The 20,333-nt window shown below is 39.9% G+C and overlaps 7 protein-coding genes and 1 pseudogene across 8 annotated transcripts; 6 read left to right on the forward strand and 2 right to left on the reverse strand.

Annotated features, from left to right (window-relative positions):
- Nucleotides 1-278: 278 nt before the first annotated feature.
- On the forward strand, nucleotides 279-2,080 carry LOC103855710 (polygalacturonase inhibitor 2). The gene is made up of 2 exons (XM_009132725.3): nucleotides 279-1,153; nucleotides 1,510-2,080. Exons 1-2 carry the CDS (start codon nucleotides 529-531, stop codon nucleotides 2,007-2,009), a joined length of 1,125 nt encoding a protein of 374 aa, XP_009130973.2. The 5' UTR covers nucleotides 279-528; the 3' UTR covers nucleotides 2,010-2,080.
- Nucleotides 2,081-2,306: 226 nt separating this feature from the next.
- Nucleotides 2,307-3,592, reverse strand: LOC103856838 (annotated as a pseudogene).
- A 228-nt stretch (nucleotides 3,593-3,820) lies between these two features.
- On the forward strand, nucleotides 3,821-5,099 carry LOC103855709 (polygalacturonase inhibitor 2). Its single transcript, XM_009132724.3, has 2 exons — nucleotides 3,821-4,441; nucleotides 4,528-5,099. The coding sequence occupies exons 1-2, from the start codon at nucleotides 3,910-3,912 to the stop codon at nucleotides 5,022-5,024; spliced, it is 1,029 nt and encodes a 342-aa protein (XP_009130972.1). The 5' UTR covers nucleotides 3,821-3,909; the 3' UTR covers nucleotides 5,025-5,099.
- A 2,607-nt stretch (nucleotides 5,100-7,706) lies between these two features.
- LOC103855708 (polygalacturonase inhibitor 1) lies at nucleotides 7,707-8,906 on the forward strand. The gene is made up of 2 exons (XM_009132723.2): nucleotides 7,707-8,259; nucleotides 8,355-8,906. Exons 1-2 carry the CDS (start codon nucleotides 8,094-8,096, stop codon nucleotides 8,804-8,806), a joined length of 618 nt encoding a protein of 205 aa, XP_009130971.1. The 5' UTR covers nucleotides 7,707-8,093; the 3' UTR covers nucleotides 8,807-8,906.
- Nucleotides 8,907-9,183: 277 nt separating this feature from the next.
- Nucleotides 9,184-10,868, forward strand: LOC103855707. Of its 2 annotated transcripts, none has more exons than XM_033288733.1 (2): nucleotides 9,184-10,421; nucleotides 10,513-10,868. In XM_033288733.1, exons 1-2 carry the CDS (start codon nucleotides 9,795-9,797, stop codon nucleotides 10,525-10,527), a joined length of 642 nt encoding a protein of 213 aa, XP_033144624.1. In that variant the 5' UTR covers nucleotides 9,184-9,794; the 3' UTR covers nucleotides 10,528-10,868. The 2 variants fall into 2 exon arrangements, with proteins under 2 accessions (XP_033144624.1, XP_018513405.1); XM_018657889.2 differs by having other exon boundaries at nucleotides 9,184-10,033; nucleotides 10,082-10,868.
- A 384-nt stretch (nucleotides 10,869-11,252) lies between these two features.
- On the forward strand, nucleotides 11,253-12,521 carry LOC103855706 (polygalacturonase inhibitor 2). The gene is made up of 2 exons (XM_009132721.3): nucleotides 11,253-11,828; nucleotides 11,916-12,521. Exons 1-2 carry the CDS (start codon nucleotides 11,285-11,287, stop codon nucleotides 12,365-12,367), a joined length of 996 nt encoding a protein of 331 aa, XP_009130969.2. The 5' UTR covers nucleotides 11,253-11,284; the 3' UTR covers nucleotides 12,368-12,521.
- A 3,405-nt stretch (nucleotides 12,522-15,926) lies between these two features.
- LOC103855711 (fasciclin-like arabinogalactan protein 21) lies at nucleotides 15,927-18,775 on the forward strand. The gene is made up of 2 exons (XM_009132726.3): nucleotides 15,927-18,192; nucleotides 18,278-18,775. Exon 1 carries the CDS (start codon nucleotides 15,977-15,979, stop codon nucleotides 17,159-17,161), a length of 1,185 nt encoding a protein of 394 aa, XP_009130974.2. The 5' UTR covers nucleotides 15,927-15,976; the 3' UTR covers nucleotides 17,162-18,192; nucleotides 18,278-18,775.
- On the reverse strand, nucleotides 18,757-20,065 carry LOC103855712 (cytosolic sulfotransferase 15). The gene has a single exon (XM_009132727.2). The coding sequence runs from the start codon at nucleotides 20,054-20,056 to the stop codon at nucleotides 18,917-18,919; it is 1,140 nt and encodes a 379-aa protein (XP_009130975.2). The 5' UTR covers nucleotides 20,057-20,065; the 3' UTR covers nucleotides 18,757-18,916.
- Nucleotides 20,066-20,333: the final 268 nt, after the last annotated feature.

The raw sequence follows: 20,333 nt of genomic DNA on the forward strand, positions 1-20,333 counted from the left end.
TTTCGTTTTATTAAATAGGGAACCTGATTCTTGGTTAGACTTTGATCTTTATGTACATTCAGAAAACTTTGCAGCACTGAGAAAGAAACATGCATATTATCACAAAAGGAAGAGAAAGGTGGGTGTGGAATAAGTTCTTATATTGGTTCTTTATCGAAAAAAGTTATCGATTGGTTCTACTTCTTCTAACAATTATTTGGTGTGTAAACTAGTTCAAAATTGGAAGAGTATAATTCAATCTTACGGACTCCCATGCATAACTCTCATTTGGGCTTCACTTCTGAAGGCCCACCAACTTTCTCAACTAAATCCACATGAGTACAGGCCCACCAACTTTCTCAACTAAAACCACATGAGTTCACTCTCACCCGTACCGACGCCGTAAGCGTTCATGGGAATTGGAAGACAAACAAACAGGAATGCTTTATTTGTTAGTTTAGACGTGAGTATTATTCAAAATCAGCACGGCAATTTGTTTACCACGTGGTATGGTCAGCAAAATAACTAATAAAGTATTACACCTTCGCCATGCATTACCCTACTACCATGCTCACATTCATAGAATTAGCCTATAAATCATCAGAGTTTTCATTAGAAAGCAAACACACCATGGATAAGATAACGACTACATTGCTCTTTTCCTTGTTCGCTCTCCTCCTCACGGCCTCTTTGTCAAAAGATCTCTGTCACAAAGATGACGAAAACGCCCTCCTCAAGATCAAGAAGTCCCTTAACAACCCTTACACCATCATTTCCTGGGACCCCAAAGACGACTGCTGCACCTGGGTCTCCGTTGAGTGCGGCGACGCAACTGTTGATCACCGCGTCATCTCCCTAGACATATCAAACGACGATGTCTCCGCTCAGATCCCTCCTGAAGTCGGCGACTTATCGTATCTACAAACCCTCATATTCCGCAAACTCCCTAACCTCACCGGTGAAATCAAACCTACCATCGCCAAGCTCAAGTATCTTCGTTTTCTCTGGCTCAGCTGGACCAACCTGACCGGTCCGGTTCCTGAATTTTTGAGTCAGCTCAAGGATCTAGAGTACATTAACCTTTCCTTCAATGACCTCTCTGGTTCCATACCCGGTTCTCTCTCTTTGTTACCTAAACTCGGGATTCTTGAACTAAGCAGGAACAAACTTACAGGTGATCGATCACTCACTCTCTTTGTCTATCTTGGCAAGGCCGGTTTGGAGCTTAGATAAAACATTCGCCTTGGTCTTTAAAAATTTTAAGTGATATTATACATAGATTGCATGGCCCCATATTAATTTTTAAAAAATTGTTAAGATTAATTTAAAAATGTGTACCGTCTCATATCTTGGCTATTAGTCATTATTAATCTAACCTATACTGTACACTAATTGTTAGGTTCAATACATATATTGCATGGCCTCATATTATTAAAAAAAATTGTTAAGATTAATTTTAAAATGTTTATTGTCGCATATTTTATCTATTAGTCATTATTAATCTAACTTATACTTTAAAATTCTTGTTAGGTTCAATACCAGAGTCATTTGGAGCGTTTAAAGGAGTGGTACCTCCTGAGCTTTTTCTATCGCACAACCAGCTATCCGGTTCGATACCAAAATCACTAGGAAACCTCGATTTTCACCGGATCGATTTCTCCCATAACAAGCTTGAAGGTGATGCTTCGATGATGTTTGGAGCCAAAAAGACGTCATGGTCCGTTGATTTATCAAGAAACAAGCTCCAGTTTGATATTTCCAAGGTTAAAGTGGCTACAACAGTTAATAACTTAGACTTGAATCACAATAAGATCACAGGGAGTATCCCGGTTCAATGGACCGAGCTTACTCTTCAGTCTTTCAATGTAAGTTATAACCGACTTTGTGGACGAATACCCCAGGGAGGGGACCTTCAGATATTTGATGCTTATGCATATGTACACAACAAGTGCTTGTGTGGTGCACCTCTTCAGAGTTGCAACGTGGAGATTCAAGCAACCGATCTTTATCTAAATTTACCATCAGAATAAATCATGTATAAGGACATCTGTATGTTATATTCGGAATGATTAATAAAAATGAATAAATTGTATTTGATGAATTCACTGCACATTTTCAAAATGTATTAGATCCATCCGCGAGCAACGACTATGGTTGGCCATGGAGATTGAAACAATTACGGATTTGAAACTCTGATACCCCAGCATAGAGCCATGAGATAACATATGATATACCAAATTGATCATTCTACCCTGACTCAGTAGCAAGTAGATACATGACCATATCTTATACACAAACCACAAGCGAGAAAATATAAATCAATATGCAAACTAATGAGGAGTAAGCAACCAACCATTTCACATTCGTTTCTGAAAGTACAAGGCTAACTTAAGAATGTAATCGTGGAAAACATATAATATATTAGTATAATTTTATCATTATTTTAGTAAATTATGTTAGGTTTGGTTGAACCGGAATTTGATCAATAAAATTACAAATTGCCAACGTTTGGTTAAGCAAACAAGCCGCGAAGAAAACATGTGTCGTCGATCGCACGGAAGCAACCCGAAGGCATCAGAGGATTTGTCTTCTCTTCCTCTGTTTTTCCCTGTTTTTTTTTTGTGTTTCATTGTTACTCAAAATCATTCAACTGAACTGAATAACTAACAGAATAAAATATAAGATATTATTGAGTTTTTTTGTTCTATAATGTGGAGTTTTTGTAATATTTCCGCATCTTTATTTTGAACTGAGAATTACAACAGGATGCTAATATAGCGCCACCTTCTCTTGTGTCTTGATATAAACAACAAATAATTTCAAAATTTCTGTAAATAATAACCCAAGAATTTGAAGTTAGAAAGAAGCATGTGTTACAACAACAACAACAACAGGATCCAAATCAAGCTCCTCTTGTGTCAAAGCCTCAAACATCGGATGTTTCTCTAAGCAAGACTTCATCTACTCACCAATCTCCTCAACATCAGTGATCGTGTAAACAATCCCACCACCTCTAAGAACGTAAGCATACTCATCAAGCAAATCAACGCTGATCACTCTCCCCCTGTGATTCTTCTCCTTGACATGCGGATTGGGAAAGAGGAAAAACATCTTCGAAAGCTGTCCTTTCTCAAAGTAGTTAGGAACGTACTTCATTGAGTTTGTCCTAACGACATAGGCGCTCTCATACTCTCCCTCAGGGCTAAGATCCGTTCCTTGACGTATTCAGTGACTTTATCTCTCAGCTCCATACCGATCATTAGAGTATCGGGAAAGAGTGTGTAAAGGGAGATGAGAAGGCCACCTTAGCCGCATCCGATATCTGCGAACTCAATCTTCTTGGAGGTTTTGGTGTTAGCTTTGGGGAAGTGAAGTGAAAGTGCGACGTGAGATGGAGAGATGGGAATGGGGAAGTGAGAATCGCTGAGTGGGTTGCTATGAGCTCTTTCTCTGTAGAATCTCTTCCGGGGAAGGCCTGTGGACTTGCTGAAAGTTGGTTTCGTTTCGCTGTCGCTATCGTCTGTTTACACTTATAACGGTAATAACTAACTCCAAGGTTGGATTGGACCTTTCACTTTTGGGCCTTATTTTCAAATTGCGAACTCCTCTGCATTATTCTCATTTTGGGCTTTTTCTTTTGAAGGCCCAGTCACTTTCTCGACTCAAATGTCTCTTCCGGTTTAGGAGTCCAGTCAATTGAACCAGACCGGAAATCGATCCGTGAGTTTCACACGCACCGTCGGTTAGCAATCAAAATACTTTATTTTAAAAGTCACACACCAGAACTTATTTAACACGTGGTCTATTCAGCAAAAGTAATAACTAAAACCATACCCTACCATGTTTCCCACTCACTGCGTTACTCTCGTTAGCCTATATAAATCATCACAAGTTTCCAGTTGAGCTCAAACACAAACACAACAACACACTATGGGTAAGACAACGATACTGCTCTTGCTCTTGTTCGCTCTCCTCCTCACCACATCTTTATCCAAAGACCTCTGTCACAAAGATGACAAAAACACCCTCCTCAAGATCAAGAAAGCCATGAACGACCCTTACACCATCATCTCCTGGGACCCCAAGGACGACTGCTGCACCTGGTACTCCGTTGAGTGCGGCAACGCAAACCGCGTCACCTCTCTAGACTTATCAGACGACGACGTCTCCGCTCAGATCCCTCCTGAAGTCGGCGACTTGCCTTATCTACAATACCTCACGTTCCGCAAACTCCCTAACCTCACCGGTGAAATCCCACCCACCATCGCCAAGCTCAAGTATCTCAAATCTCTCTGGCTCAGCTGGAACAGCCTGACCGGCCCGGTTCCTGAATTTCTGAGCCAGCTCAAGAACCTAGAGTACATTAACCTTTCTTTCAATAAACTCTCTGGCTCCATACCCGGTTCTCTCTCTTTGTTACCTAAACTAGATTTTCTTGAACTAAGCAGGAACAAGCTTACAGGTAATCACTCATTCTCTTTGTCTCCATTAGTCTTTTATTAACAAGCTGTAATTTTAAAAATCTCATTTATCAAAATATACAATTAGGTCCCATACCAGAGTCATTTGGATCATTTAAAAGAGCAGTATATGGGATTTACCTATCGCACAACCAGCTGTCCGGTTCTATACCAAAATCACTAGGCAACATCGACTTTAACACCATTGATCTTTCCCGGAACAAGCTTGAAGGTGATGCGTCCATGTTGTTTGGAGTAAAAAAGACGACATGGCACATTGACTTATCTAGAAACATGTTCCAGTTCGATATCTCCAAGGTTAAGGTCGCTAAGACAGTTAATTTCTTGGACTTGAATCACAACGGGCTCACAGGGAGTATCCCGGATCAATGGACCCAACTTGATCTTCAGACTTTCAACGTTAGCTATAACAGACTGTGTGGACGCATCCCTCAGGGAGGTGACCTTCAGAGTTTTGATGCTTATGCCTATTTACACAACAAGTGCTTGTGTGGTGCACCTCTTCCGAGTTGCAACGTGAAGATTCAGGCAACCGATCTTTATCTAAACTTACCATCAGAATAAATCATGTATAAGGACACCTGTATGTTCCTTTCGGAATAAAAATGAATCATATTTCATTTGATAAGATTTAGCCCGTTTTTAGAATGTACTAATATGATTGATCGTCTAGCAACGTTGAGTAGGACACCACATGAACAGATCGAAACCATTATTGGTGATTGTTTTTTTTACGAGTTAAACAAATCGAGTGACATTGAATCTTTCCCATTAACTGTTTATAAAAATGATAGATGCAAAAACATTCTGCTTTCCCATCTATGTTCCGCAGATGATCTGTTGGTTTTCACTGATGGCACGAAAAGGTCTATTGAAGCAGTGCTCAGGATATTCAAGGTGTTTGAAAGCTGTTCTGGTTTAAGGATAAGTTTGGAAAAATCCACTCTATACACTGCGGGCATAAGTGACAATATAAAGGAAGACATTCTTGCATCTTTTCCTTTCTCAACGGGTAGCCTACCGGTTAGATACTTGGGATTACCTCTCCTTACTAAGCGCATGACAGTGAATGACTATCTGCCCCTTGTAGAGAAAGTGCGAAAGAAAATGAGCTCATGGACAGGAAGACTTCTTTCGCGTGCGGGACGCTTGCAACTTCTAAAGTCTGTCATAACAAGCTTAGCTAACTTCTGGATGGCAGCTTTCAGGCTTCCCCGTAGCTGCCTAAAAGAGATTGAAAGGCTTTGCTCGGCTTATCTTTGGTCTGGTCCTGATCTCAAAACAACAAAAGCGAAGGTTAGCTGGCAAGACATCTGTTACCCAAAAGAAGAAGGTGGATTGGGGCTTAGACCTTTGAAGGAACTAAATAAAGTGTATGGGCTGAAGCTCATATGGAGGCTACTGGCAGAGACGTCGTTATGGGTCCGTTGGGTCCAATGCTATTTGGTTCGCAAAGGTTCATTCTGGTCTATCAAAGAAAATACTAGTTCGGGATCATGGGTCTGGAGGAAGTTACTGAAACTGAGAGGTCTTGCAAAACAGTATATAAAGAAGGAAGTGAGAAATGGAGAGAATACATCTTTTTGGTATGATAGCTGGTCAAGATTTGATATTTTAAAAGACATGCTTGGAGAACGAGGTTCGCTTGATTTGGGAGTTCCTGACCACTATTCTGTTGCGGAAGTAAAAAGAAGTAGAATGAGGAGTAGTAGGAGAAGAAACCATAGAGTGGATATCCTAAATCAGATAGAAGAAGTGATAAGTAGGCTTGAAAATGGCAATGAGGAGGACATTGTATTATGGAAGCATGCAGAAGGTAAATTCAGAACCAACTTCTCGACAAGCAAAACTTGGGATCAGATTCGAAATGTGAAGCCCATATGCACATGGCATAAGGGAGTCTGGTTTCCTCAATCAACTCCGAAGTATGCTTTTACTATGTGGGTAGCTATCAAAGGAAGATTGCAGACAACAGACAGAATGCAGCAGTGGAATAGCTCCATTAACACAACGTGTGTGCTCTGTAATGATGTGCCAGAGTCTTGTGCTCATCTTTTCTTTGGCTGTCGTTACTCCGAGAGGATTTGGAGAAAGCTTGCGGAGGGTCTGATGAGAGATGCTTTCACTGTGGACTGGAGTGAGTTGATATCTATAGTCTCGAAATCATGGGTAACACCTATCAAGACATTCATACTCCGATATGTATTGCAAGCCACAGTTTACACAATTTGGTGGGAGAGAAATGCGCGCAGGCATGGGGAGAAGCCTAGAGATATCAATGGGTTAATTAAGCTTGTGGACAAGTATATGAGGTTGAAACTTTTATCACTAAAGGGAAGAGGAGATTACTATGAAGAAGGTCTGGTAACATGGTTTGGTGTTCAGCCTAGCTCATGATTGCTATAGACAGATATTTGAAGTTGTTTTGATGGCCGCATGGTTGGATGCAAGGTGAGAAGGTTGCTATGAAATGTAGTGGTCTAGTAGGAGTGAGTGTTAGACATCCAGTAGGAGTGAGTGCTGGATAACCAGTAGGAGTGAGAGCTGGCTACCTAGTAGGAGTGAGAGCTAGGTAGATTGAAAGAAGGTGAATATAGGGATGAGTAAAGCTGATGACTTGCAGGAAAAGTTTCTATCTTTCTACTTGGGTTTTAACTAATCTTGTATAGAAAGTTTAAGAAAGGACACACATAGTTGTAAAAAAGATATTTTCTTTTGAATTCAATTTAACATTAATTCAAAAAAAAAAAAAAAATGATAGAGCTAAACTTTTTGTTATGTGAATAAAGTTTTGATTGGTACAGAAATGTTTAGAGCATTTTAGTTTTTTTTTTTTACATTATCTCTTCCAAATCCCTTTTTTTTTGTATAAAACGTACATTTCTTTTAACAATGTAGGGCTAAAAATGATTTTACGGACCGGAAAATAGAAGCCCAAATGATAAAGAGTTTCCATATATAAATACTAGCCCAGGTTTTTTTTGATGGTTTAGGGTTTCGAAGTTTTCGGTTTTCTTTAAGGTCACGGCACTTACCGCAGCAGAGCTGTTTCTTCACTGGCACGGTACAGTGTTTCTAATTTCTAATGCCATATTTACTAGCAAAGTAAATCTAAGTTATGTTACACAAATCGAGTGATCAGAACCACACCAATTAAATGTTCATAAAATGCTTGTTCGATCCTCTGTTTTAAGAACGGAGAAGAAGCCAGACAAAGACTTATCGAGTTATCCTCTGTTTTTCACTTATAAGCTAACTCAAAGGTTGGACCTCTAAACATTTCAGGGCTCGTTTTCAAATTGCTGACTCCAGTGCATAATTCTGTTTTGAGCTTTACTTTTGAAGGCTCGGTCCCTTTATCGACTCAAATGTCTCTTCCGGTTTAGCAATCCAGTCAACTGAACCAGACCGGAGATTAATCCATGAGTTCACACACACCGTCGGTAACCAATCAAAATACTTTGTTTTAAATTTAAAAGTGGGATATTTTAAAGATATCACCGGAACTTGTTTAACATGTAAAAGTCAGCAAAAGTAAAACGCGTACACTACCATTTAATTGCCTGACTTGCGTTAGCCTATATATATGATCACAAGTTTTCAATTTAAGCTCAAACGTAAATACAACACTCTATGGATAAGACAACGACACTGCTCTTGCTCTTGTTCGCTCTCCTCCTCACGACATCTTTATCCAAAGACCTCTGTCACAAAGATGACCTCTCCGGTTCGATACCCGGTTCACTCTCTTTATTACCTAAACTCGAGATTCTTGACCTCAGCAGGAACAAGCTTACAGGTGAATTACTACTCTCTCTGTCTCTATAAGTCATCAATTAACCTGAGTAACAAACCATAAATTTTCTAACGTCAAGTTTAAACTTCCAACTATAGGTTCGATACCAGAGTCATTTGGATCCTTTAAAGGAGTGATGTATGCTCTTTTCCTATCTCACAACCAGCTGTCCGGTTCTATTCCGAAATCATTAGAAAACCTGGACATTAACCAGATTGATCTTTCCCGGAACAAGCTTGAAGGTGACGCGTCGATGTTGTTTGGAGCCCAAAAGACTACACATAACATTGACCTATCAAGAAACATGTTCCAGTTCAATATCTCCATGGTTAAAGTCTCTAAAACAGTTAATTTCTTGCACTTGAATCACAACGGGCTCACAGGGACTATCCCGATTCAATGGACCCAACTTGATCTTCAGATTTTCAATGTTAGCTATAACAGACTGTGTGGACGCATCCCCCAGGGAGGGGAACTTCAGAGATTTGATGCTTATGCCTATTTACACAACAAGTGTTTGTGTGGTGCACCTCTTCAGAGTTGCAAGTGAGGTTACCGAGTAAACTTACCACAAGTATCAATCAAGTCTAAGGACAACTGTATTTTCCATTGGCAGTGAATAATAAAACACATGAAGCACATTTGATGAATTCATTACATTTTCAAAACGTATGTGATTTATTGGCTAGCAACGTTCGAGTATGTTAGAAAGTCCATAACATTTTAAGAAATATTGATACAAATATATTCTTATACAATTTTAAAAGTATAAAACATATATAACTTTTTATTTATTGGAACCAAAGCTAATGTTTCATTAGGCTCATCGACTCTAGTATGTCACCACGTCAACATAGCAAAACCATTAATTGGTGAAAAGTTGTTTCCAATATAAAAGATAGCTAGTGACCATGAACAAGACCCACTAACTCTTCAGAAAATGCTCGAGGTATCCACCGTTTGAAGAATAACATAGGGTATGATTGGTAACGTGGACAGCGGCAACTGGAGTAAATTAAAGTAAAAATTAAGTGGAAAGATATATATTGTTATTTGTTTCAGCCGGTTTACTCTTGCTTTTGTAGGGTAGAAAAAAAATGGAAACAGCAAATAAAAGATTCATTTTCTACCGTAAAGGAGTGAAAAAGTATTTTCACCTATTTTATCACGATGGATGATTGGATGTAATTGAATGAAACTGAGAGTAAAATATTTTACTCTTAATTTTTTTAACGCTAATGATGTCATCCAGTTACACTCATAGTAAAATAATCCAAAACTATCATATTTTCATACTATTTTTAGATTTTAACTAAAAAAAATTAAGAGATGTCTCTTAAATAATAGATATAAAAGAAATTTCTTAACGATGAACTGTTGGTGAATAGAGGTCAGAGCACTCATAACAAAAAAAAACGCTCTCTAGGAAAGGACGATAGCAAAGGTGATTAGGGTTTCACCACCCTTTCGCCGCCTTGGTTTCGCCTCACGCGTATCAACGAGAAACTTCTTCGTCTTCACTCTCCTCCTCTCCGTCCATGGCGTCGCTGGTAGCAGGTCTAGCTTCCTTTCCACGCCCTCCCTCAGATCCGCCAGATTTGTGTTTTAAGTTTGCTCTCCGGTCAAATCCTCCAGATCCTCCGGTTCCTCCTGACCCTCCGCCTGATATTCTATCAGTCATGGGGTTTCTTCAGTTGTACAATCTCTGGGCCACCGTTGGCTTTCCCCATAAGTTCTCAGATCCAAAGTTATGCTTGACGATTTCAGATGGTGGGCTAGCCTCAGATAAAGATTTGTTCTTCCCGGATGGAACAGTCTTTGTACTTACTCCCCTATACCAAGTAAGCTCAGACTCTTTACCCTACGCTTCCGAGTGTGGTTGGATTATCAGTGTGTGGGTAGAGCTGGTCTTATTGGATCTGAGATTTTCCGTTCTAGTTCCGACTGTTTCGGTTGCATTTGGTTATGCTATTGTGGCCTTTGTTGGTACCTTTGTGGTCTGTGTATGGTCCATTACTGCAGTATGCAGATGTTGTCCCTTTACTGCAGTATGCAGGTTTACTTCCACCTTTGCTCTAATGGCTTTTGAAATGACATGGCATTCTCTCCTCATGTGGCAATTTGGAGTGAAAGTTCTGAAGTTGTGTATCCTTTCAGCAAATCTGGTTTGTTTAGGCTCTCTTTGTCCTCCCTATTCCTTTAAGGAGTGTTTCATCCTCCCACATCGATCACTTGTTATAAGTGAAATTGTTATAGGGAGCATTGTGTTGAAGATGGTTCTGTTTGTAGCAGAAGCGAAGATGTCTATCGTCTCTCGTTTTGATGGTGTTAACTGTCTGACCTCATTGACCATGGAGGCTTTTATCCCTCCCCTTTATTGTTTCGATCAGGAATGTCAATTTGAAGAAGTCTTCTGGTCTGACTTGCCTTTCTCGGAGAAAACGGTGGTTGAACGTGTGATATCACCTTTATCAAGTCTTTGCTTGAGTACTTGTTGTTTAAGCTTTACCATTTGCCTGTCCAGTATATTGGTCTGTGCTTTAGTTTCTTTGGCTCTTTGTAGCCTTGTTGTATCCTCCACTAGTGGAGTTAAACTCTTTTAAGTTTTAATGGAAGTAAGTTTGATCAAAAAAAAAAAAAAAAATTTCTTAACTAATTTCTTAACTTTTTTTAGTTAAAAGCTAAAATACTATATTTTATATTATGATAAGAATTTTAACCTAAGAAACATACAATAAACATGCTCTAATAGTAACAACTAACTCTTAAGTTCGGACATTGTTTTCAAACTTCCGGTTTAGTAATCCAGTCAATTGAACCTGACCGGAAATTGGTCCATGGGTTCACGCACCACCTGTTTAACCCATCAAAATACTTTATTTTAAAGACCAACAACCGAACTTATTTAACACGTGGTCTAGTCAGCAATATTAATAACAACAAAAACAGTACCCTACCATGTTTCTAATTGGTTGCGTATATATCATCACGGGTTTCCACTTAAGCTCAAACACAAACACAACACACTATGGAGGGTAAGACAACGACACTGCTCTTGCTCTTGTTCACTCTCCTCCTCACGACATCTTTATCCAAAGATCTCTGTCACAAAGATGACAAAAACACCCTCCTCAAGATCAAGAAAGCCATGAACGACCCTTACACCATCATCTCCTGGGACCCCAAGGACGATTGCTGCACCTGGTACGCCGTTGAGTGCGGCAACGCATCTATTAACCACCGCGTCACTTCTCTAGACATATCAAACGACGACGTCTCCGCTCAGATCCCACCCGAAGTCGGCGACTTGCCTTATCTAGAATATCTCATATTCCACAAACTCCCTAACCTCACCGGTGAAATCCCACCCACCATCACCAAGCTCAAGTATCTCCGTTATCTCTGGCTCAGCTGGAACAACCTGAGCGGCCCGGTTCCTGAATTACTGAGTCAGCTCAAGAATCTAGAGTACATTAACCTTTCCTTCAATAAGCTCTCCGGTTCGATACCCGGTTCACTCTCTTTGTTACCTAAACTCGAGTTTCTTGAACTCAGCAGGAACAAGCTTACAGGTGAATTTACTACTCACTCTGTCTCTGTTAGTCATCGATTAATCTGAGTAACAAACAATAGTTTTTCTAACCTAAAGTTTAAACTAGGTTCGATACCAGAGTCATTTGGATCGTTTAAAGGAGTGGTATATGCTCTTTACCTATCGCACAACCAGCTGTCCGGTTCTATACCGAAATCATTAGGCAACCTGGACATTAACCAGATTGATCTTTCCCGGAACAAGCTCGAAGGTGATGCGTCGATGTTGTTTGGAGCCAAAAAGACAACACAGCACATTGACCTATCAAGAAACATGTTCCAGTTCAATATCTCCAAGGTTAAGGTAGCTAAAACAGTTAATTTCTTGGACTTGAACCACAACAGCCTCACAGGGAGTATCCCGGTTCAATGGACCCAACTTGATCTTCAGACTTTCAATGTAAGCTATAATAGACTGTGTGGACGCATCCCCCAGGGAGGGGACCTTCAGAGATTTGATGCTTATGCGTATTTACACAACAAGTGTTTGTGTGATGCACCTCTTCAGAGTTGCAAGTGAGCTTACCAAGCGTTTATCTATTTACTTACCACAAGTATCAATGAAGTCTAAGGACAACTGTATTTTCCATTGGGAATAAATAATAAAAACTTAAGCACATTTGCATTTGATGAATTCATCACATTTTTATGTTATATCTTAATTTTTCTCTATATTTTATTTATTTTATTTTCTCCAATCTTATTTGTTTTATATCCATCAACTATATAATAAATCAAATTTGAAATTCAACTGAAATGTATAATTTTTACATATAACCTGATTTAAATTTTTAAATCAGACATTATCTAAAGATATAGATAAAAAATTACAAAAATATAGAATATATATTGTCACTTTCTCAATAATAATATGTTTCTTATTAATTTTATTCAAAAATATATATATTTTACCTTATTTTCTGAAAACTAGATTCTGAAATTTTAGCATGTATACAGTAGAAATCAACATTAGTCAACATTAAATGTCTTTTACATATAGTTAGTCCAGTTTAGTTTCATTAAAAACTACCAATATATGATACATATATCATATATCTTATAGTATAATACTATTTATTTATATCATATACAAAGTAATATTAAATAAATAGTAGAACAATCTTCTGTTTAAAGTAAGAAAATCCGGATTTTTGTGGGTCTCTTGGTGATTAGTCCTTGGGCCTAGAAAGTCTTTGGGATCATATCAAAGTTATCAAAAAAAAAAAAAATAATAATAATAAGAAAAAGTAAAAATATATAATAATGTTTTTGGTCATTAATTTGGTGGTTACTTTCGTATAAATACATAGCCTAGGGTTTCGAAGCTATTCGATTTCTTTGTCGTCACGGCGCTTATCCCCAGCAGAGCTGTTCCTTGGCGGTCACGGTGTTTTTTTTTTTTTTCTTACTCTCCTATGTAGATTGCTTTCTCTGAGTATTTATGTCTACTCCCATGAACATATTAATGATTTTTCCGATTTGATCTTGAAACCTCTGCTTAATATATATATATATATATATACCTTTCGGTTGATTTGTAAATTTTTGCTGCAGATAGATATATTTAATGGTTTCTTTGATTTTAATCTCCGATTTTGAATTTAATGTTTGCAGAGAAAGAAAAATGTCTAGTTCAGAGCAGAATGATTTGCAACTTGTGGAAAAGAATTCAAACCTATCTCCGGCAAAGATTGATCCTCCACGTCCTCAAGTACCTCTCGGGATCACGCGCAAGGAGCTTCTTGTTGTTCACCTCACAGCGAAGACTGTGGCTGGTCGTGGGATGCAGTTTGAGCAAGAACTGATGAGGAGTGTGTCTATGTACCCTGAGTTTGAATCTCTGTTTCAGTTTTTGAACCCAACTGATAGCAGGCGCGGGTTTTTCGATGAGGTTACTCTCGTGTATACGAGGAGTTTGCCGCCGGTTCCTCAGTACAAGAGTGGCTACCCTAGTACTGCTACCGTTCTTGAGGTATTTTTCAATGCTGTCCGTATTTTCCTTGATCCCGAGGAGAAGGAGGAGGAGCAGGGAGAAAATGTGGATTTTCCGTATCTTCTTGAAACGGACTGGTCATCTAAACCAATACGTTGGCAGCAGGCGACCCCAGGTCAGCCATGGTGTTCTGTGAATGATATGAAGTTTGCTGTGGGTGGTTTGGACGCTTACCGTGACTGCGACTGGTACGACTGGGCTGTGTCAAAACGAAAAGAATATAACGACTATTTTTTTTTTTTTTTTTTGGGTGTAAATGTTAAGATTTATACCACTTTTTTAGAGTTTACAATGTTGTGAAACACAACTTATTACATAAACACAAGAAGAGAAAGGAGGAGGAGGAGCAAAAGAAAAAGAAGAGAGAACAAGAGAGAGAGCAAGAACCAGAGAGAAGAGTTAACTATAAGGAGATAGAAACCAGAAGTAGAGCTCTAGAAGAGAGGGAGCAACAACAGCAGCCGCTGGACGAGACAGAGAAAGAAGTCTATCACGCATAGCACGGTCCACTACATGGAAGAACGCCTCCTGAGTCAGTGATACGCCTTTGAAGATGCGGCCATTCCGTTCACGCCAGAGGGAGTAGACGATGACTTGATTCAGAAGCTTCAGGACTATTACAGCACGAGCAGCATGGGGGCCTCTTAGATGTTGTGATGCGCCTAGGACTGCAGATAACGAAGCTGGGGGAGACGCCATGTACCTGCCACAAAAACGAGACCAAGTAGCAGCCGCAAAAACACATTCATAGAAAAGATGGTTATGAGACTCATCAGCTGTAGAGCATAGGACACAATCTGTTGGAACAGATAGACCCCATGAGATCAAGCGGTCCCTCGTAGGTAACCTTCCAAGATAGGCATTCCAAGTTATAAAGGAACAACGAGGGATCTCCTCCTTGAACCACACGACGGAATGCCAAGGAACTAAAGGGCTAGGCCTACGGATCCTCTCCCATGTAACACGAGCAGAGAAAGACGGACCAAAACCACCTGAATGATTACGCCACAAGTAAACATCACCACCTCTATCATCAGTCGGGACCGACAGAGTCAATAAAATAATCTGGAGAGTCACAGCCAAATCAGAACGAGCCGGTGGGAGGTTCCAATTTCCATTTGTAACCGCCTGAGACAGTAGCATCGAGCGGAATTCTCAGAGACCGAGCCCCTGAAGAACCAAACATGAGATGTAGTGGACCTAGCTCCGTCCAATTATCATGCCAAAAAGATGCTGTATTCCCGTCACCAACATTACAGCGGAGGAAGGTTTGAAGCTCCTGCTTCAGCTGAAGCATACTTCTCACTGTCCTTGAGAATCTAGGGGAATCATTAATGAGCCAGAAACTCTTGCCTCCAAACCTATTATTGGTTAACCAAGGAACCCACAAAGAACCCGAGCCATAAAAGAACAGCCAGACTCGCTTTAACCTGAAGACCAACTCAAACTCTTCAAGCTTTCTGATCCCAAGACCACCTTCAGCTTTCGGTTTGCAAATATTTTCCCAGGATACTCTTGCCCCTGAAGCTGAAGTGGTGCTATTTTTCCAAAGAAAACCGGAGCAAAGGGAGTCCACTTTCGCATAGAACCACTTAGGCAAGACAAAAACAGAACTCCAGAAGTTTACCATACTGTAAATGACAGAGCGATTTTAACGACTATTAGCTACTCAAAACTGAGTATAACCGACAGTTTCCAAAACAGTAAGGCGTTTAACATAAACGTAGCTCGTCTTCTTTAATATCTTTTTATGTTTTAAACTATATCATGTCCTGACTTAATTAATTTTGTTTTGGATTTTCCAAAAAGTTTTGTCTCTAGATATCTTAAAACCTTTTATAATAATATCATGGTTTACAACTCTTTTAGAGTGCAGTGCTAGTTTTGTTTCTTTTATGCATGTTCCTTCATTCATCTCTATACGCTCATTCCCTATCACTTGTAACCCACGACACTTACGTAACCTCTCATTAAGTTTTTTTTCTTGAAACTTACCTCTCACTAAGTTTTGAAGCTCCTGTGTGAATTTTACATAAGACTAGTTTGAAAATTCTTTCATGATAATGTCATTGGCTTGTTCGAAAAGTAACCGCTTGAAGAAAAAGAAAAAAAACACGAAAAGGGATAACTAATAAAATGACTATTAATGACAAAGACTTAGCTCGCACGGAAACGCTTCTGTTAAACCCTAACATCCCTCCAAGAAACAATTTCTTTGACGAGCTCTCTCTTCTTCTTCTTCTTCTTCTACAAGTTTCTGAGATGGGTTGTTGTTCGTTGGATTGCTTTGTCTACTTCGTCCTCTCTATTGCTTTAGCTTTCATGGCCGTCTCCACCACTCTACCTCCACCTCCAGATTCCAACATCACAAAACCTAACGTCAGACCCCTTTCTCATCGTGATCCTCTCTCTTTAAACGCTTCACAAGCTTTACGTCAATCCAACTTCAAAGCAATCGCCACTCTCCTCCGCATCTCCCCTGAGATCTTCCTCTCTTCTTCTTCTCCCAACACCACCCTATTCGCTATTGACGACTCTTCCTTGTTCAACACGTCATCTCTTCCTCCTCTGTTTCTGAAACAGCTTCTTCAATATCACACGCTCCCTCTAAGGCTTCCGATGAAGGACCTCCTACAGAAGCCTCAAGGAACCTGTCTCCCTACCCTTCTCCGTCACAAGAGCGTCCAGATCTCCACCGTTGACAAAGAATCAAGAACCGCAGAAGTTAATCATGTCATGATCTCACATCCGGACATGTTTCTTGGGGATTCTTTGGTTATTCACGGAGTTCTTGGACCCTTCTCACCTCTTCAACCTCACATGGATCATATCCCTCATTCATCTTTATGTCAATCTGATAGAAACAAAACCATTCTAGAAGAAGAAGAAGAAGCTGTCCCGGTTAAGATAGACTGGACTCGGATCATTCAGCTGCTAAGTTCAAACGGGTTTGTGCCATTTGCAATCGGATTACACTCTGTTCTCAACAGGATCATCTCAGATCAACACAAGAACTTGACCGGAGTAACGATTCTAGCCACACCGAGTCTGGTCTCACTGTCATCTGCCTCTCCGTTGCTATATGAAGTCATGAGACGTCACATTATTGCTCAACGGCTAACCAACAAAGAACTCGCTTCAATGCCTGATAAAGCGTTACTCAAGACACTGGATCCTTACCAAGATCTCATAATCACCAGAACAAGTGTAGTTAACTCGTCACAGTCACAGCGTTTGATGATCTCTGGAGTTGAGATTATAGCTCCAGATATGTTCTCTTCTTCCAACTTTGTAATCCATGGGATATCTCACACACTCTAGAGATCCCACGTGCATAATTCACCATGTCTCTTGTTGTTTCCCTTGTAAATAAATAGAGACATCCATGTATTAATTCACCATCTGTTTGTTATATTTTAGATCATCCTTAGTCTCTTTTTTTTTTTGGTAAGCTAGATCATCCTTAGTCTTGACATCACAAACTTGGATCTCTTGTCTCAGGTTTGTAGATCCAAGTTTACATGTATAAAATTTTATGATGAAAAAAAAAAAATTCTTTTGAATGCATAATGAAATTGATCCGATACGTCGTCGTTTAACCATATGCTATAACTGGAGGGTAGTTTAAGTTGAAAAGTGAGGGTAAGCCGGTCTTTTCCTTAAGGAGAACTCGGGTTGTGATTGTGAATCAATCGAAACTGCCTCCACTCCGCCTTTGAAATCGGAGACACGTGCTTCACTCGTGGTGCCTAATTGTACTGCTCAATCTCAGGTAACAATGTCTGATCTGGAACCTGGCCATAGAAGTTGCAGTGAATCAGTGGTCGTGAATATGTTCATGACAAGAATAATTAGAGTCTGGCTGGAACTTCAGTTGCAGGACAAAATAGCATCACGATCCGAAGTGGTTTTGGGAGAAGTACGTCCTGGTTTTCACAATGGTGCGTTGATTGCTCATCAAGATGAAGCACTGTATGTTCTAACAGGGTCTAAGACAGAGGACTTGGTACAAATAAGTGTAAAGGAGAAGCAAACACACACAGAGTTTGAAAAAGAGTTTGAAAAAGAGTACAATGCAAGAAGAAGAAGCAAAAGTACCAACAAGGCTGGATAGTAAAGTTCAAGAAGAGGTCATGGAGAAAACTGTTGATACCAAGGCAGCAACGCAAACAAGGCAAAACTGACGCTGAGAGTCATAATTCTGATGTAGAGCATGATGAGGCTGTGACTAGGAAGCAATCGTACCTCATTGGCATGAGGGGTTTGCTCAGTTGTGGAGAGAAGGTTGTCTCGCGTATCACAACTGCAATAGTTGCGTACGGGCTGTGTGAGTCAGTGTAGACATAGATCAGGTGGCAGAGAATATTTCTATGCCTTGGTTGTTCAAATTTAAACAGAGGTTAGGTGTGACGTCTTTGTGTGTGTTTTCCGAATCAGGAGCAAACATTCACTTGGAGGTGGAGCAAATCTGATTATCTGCTGATAGACTGGGGTTTTTCTACAGAAATGTATGAAATTAGTGTGTGACGTGGACTGGCCGTTGAACAACGATTCAGTTGGATTGTTTGTTGCAGTCAACAAGTCAACATCCAAGATACTGTAGCTGAGTCGTCTTCTTCATTTGAAGATTGTACGTGTTTCGATAGCTTAAGCTCTATCATTCAACAACTGTATTCTTAAAAACGGACTTGTCATCATCCATGTTTTTTTCAGTAGATATAGAAATCAGAAGACTGAACTGGAAACAAACTCAATAGACAGAGCCGTCGCCAAACCTCACATTCAACAAGATGGAATCCAACATGAGGAACATGCATCCACCAAAGATGAGATGAAATTTAATGCATATCAAATATTTTTGGTGTTTTTTAGCTTATTATCCTCTCCCACATGACCAATTAGTACATAGCCTTATATATATATAATACATAGACATATATTCATACATATTTATCAATACATTCAGTCACATACACACACATGAACTATATAACACATACAAACAAACGAAAACATTATTGCAAATCACACTGATATATATTGAAACAAACATGAACACTTGGCCTCTTATTTTATTTAGCAGTACCTGAAAGTGAGACCAGACCCACCTAACTTATCATCCACCAAGGCTGACAATCTCTCCACTTGTACAGGCGACAAATAGTTTCTCCAGTCACTAACCTCTCCTTTCCTGAACAAGTACCTATTCTCAAAGTTCTTGATCGATTTGTTCGACTTGTTCACCTCCAACTTCTTTAGACTCTCGAAGCTACACAGATCCGCTACCGCCTTCACAACACCCTTTACTTCCTCTTCCTCCGTGAAAGAAACGCCTAAGAAACTTGCAAGCTTCTTCAAGTTAGTCTCAATGTCTTCTTTCAGATCTTCGTATTTTAAGAACAAGACTTTCTCTGGTCTCTCCAAGCTCTCTCTCCAGTACCCCAGCATGTGTTCCCAAAACGGTCCGAACCCGATCACTCCCCTGCAATACAGATCAAACCCTTCTTCTAGCGAGACAGGACTCACTGACTCCGACTTTATGCTGTTGCTGAAATGCCACGAGGAGATGAACGTGTCGAACGGGTTCCGACACAAGTACACAACCTTCGCTCCCGGTTCCTCGATGGAGCCCTTGAGAGAACCGAAAGGGACGTGTGTTGCGAATGTTCTTGGACTAGCTAGACCGGAGAGATCAGGAACTTCTCCGTTGGCGTAAAGCTTGTACTCCAAGAAAGGTACGAGGTCATGAGGGTTTGATGTGAGGAGAGGGTGGTCAGAAACTACCGGATCAAACCGGTGTCGGTTAAGGAGGGTAAACGTTAAAGCTTTTAACCATGTTGTACCGGATTTTGGTATGGTGGCGAGAATAACATCTTTTGGGAGAGTCTTGAAATGTTTCTGGAAGGACATGATGGCATGAATCTCCTTCGCTTGGCACCAAAACCCTTGGAACTGGTAAAGGTGACGAGTTCTCCAACCTCTCTCCTTAGGTAGAGACTCCAACATGTCTAGGAACTCGTGGCTTAGCCCTTCTTCTTCTTCTTGGCGCTTCGTGTCTTGGCTTTTGCTTTCTTCCTTGAGGAGCTCGTGCTTGTGGCCAATGGAGAAACTTGGGATCGCCATTATTGGAATTACACTCTTGATGCTTGAGGCTGCCATTGTAACGTGTTTGTTTGTTTTTTTTGAATCTTTATGTTTTGTTTGATATATTTTCATGCCCAAGTTTGTTGTTTATATAATAATAATAACGTGAATGCATGAAGAGATGTGTTGTGAAGAGAAGAGAGCTATCTCAGATTTTTTCAGGCACGTTGGATATAAGTTTTGGCCCACTCCATTTTTACACTTTATAATAAGAGTGATGTGTCATTTTATCTGTATTCTCGAAAGACAATTGTGTCGACATTGAACAGTTTATTTATCGACATGCCGTTTTATGCACGACCTTGGCATTGGAATTGGATGCGTTGATGCACTAAGAAAGTGGAGCCTA

Source organism: Brassica rapa, chromosome A03 (assembly GCF_000309985.2).
Source record: "Brassica rapa cultivar Chiifu-401-42 chromosome A03, CAAS_Brap_v3.01, whole genome shotgun sequence".
Classification (NCBI taxonomy): domain Eukaryota; kingdom Viridiplantae; phylum Streptophyta; class Magnoliopsida; order Brassicales; family Brassicaceae; genus Brassica; species Brassica rapa.

Excerpts from the sequence above, each read along its gene's own strand:
- LOC103855710 (XM_009132725.3), top strand. The coding sequence starts at position 529 with ATGCATTACCCTACTACCATGCTCACATTCATAGAATTAGCCTATAAA. Across the intron at positions 1,154-1,509 it reads AAGCAGGAACAAACTTACAG|GTTCAATACCAGAGTCATTT; the intron begins GTGATCGATCAC and ends AATTCTTGTTAG.
- LOC103855708 (XM_009132723.2), top strand. The coding sequence starts at position 8,094 with ATGGATAAGACAACGACACTGCTCTTGCTCTTGTTCGCTCTCCTCCTC. Across the intron at positions 8,260-8,354 it reads CAGCAGGAACAAGCTTACAG|GTTCGATACCAGAGTCATTT; the intron begins GTGAATTACTAC and ends TTCCAACTATAG.
- LOC103855709 (XM_009132724.3), top strand. The coding sequence starts at position 3,910 with ATGGGTAAGACAACGATACTGCTCTTGCTCTTGTTCGCTCTCCTCCTC. Across the intron at positions 4,442-4,527 it reads AAGCAGGAACAAGCTTACAG|GTCCCATACCAGAGTCATTT; the intron begins GTAATCACTCAT and ends ATATACAATTAG.
- LOC103855707 (XM_018657889.2), top strand. The coding sequence starts at position 9,795 with ATGGCGTCGCTGGTAGCAGGTCTAGCTTCCTTTCCACGCCCTCCCTCA. Across the intron at positions 10,034-10,081 it reads ACGATTTCAGATGGTGGGCT|TACTCCCCTATACCAAGTAA; the intron begins AGCCTCAGATAA and ends AGTCTTTGTACT.
- LOC103855712 (XM_009132727.2), bottom strand. The coding sequence starts at position 20,056 with ATGAAAATATATCAAACAAAACATAAAGATTCAAAAAAAACAAACAAA.
- LOC103855706 (XM_009132721.3), top strand. The coding sequence starts at position 11,285 with ATGGAGGGTAAGACAACGACACTGCTCTTGCTCTTGTTCACTCTCCTC. Across the intron at positions 11,829-11,915 it reads CAGCAGGAACAAGCTTACAG|GTTCGATACCAGAGTCATTT; the intron begins GTGAATTTACTA and ends AGTTTAAACTAG.
- LOC103855711 (XM_009132726.3), top strand. The coding sequence starts at position 15,977 with ATGACTATTAATGACAAAGACTTAGCTCGCACGGAAACGCTTCTGTTA.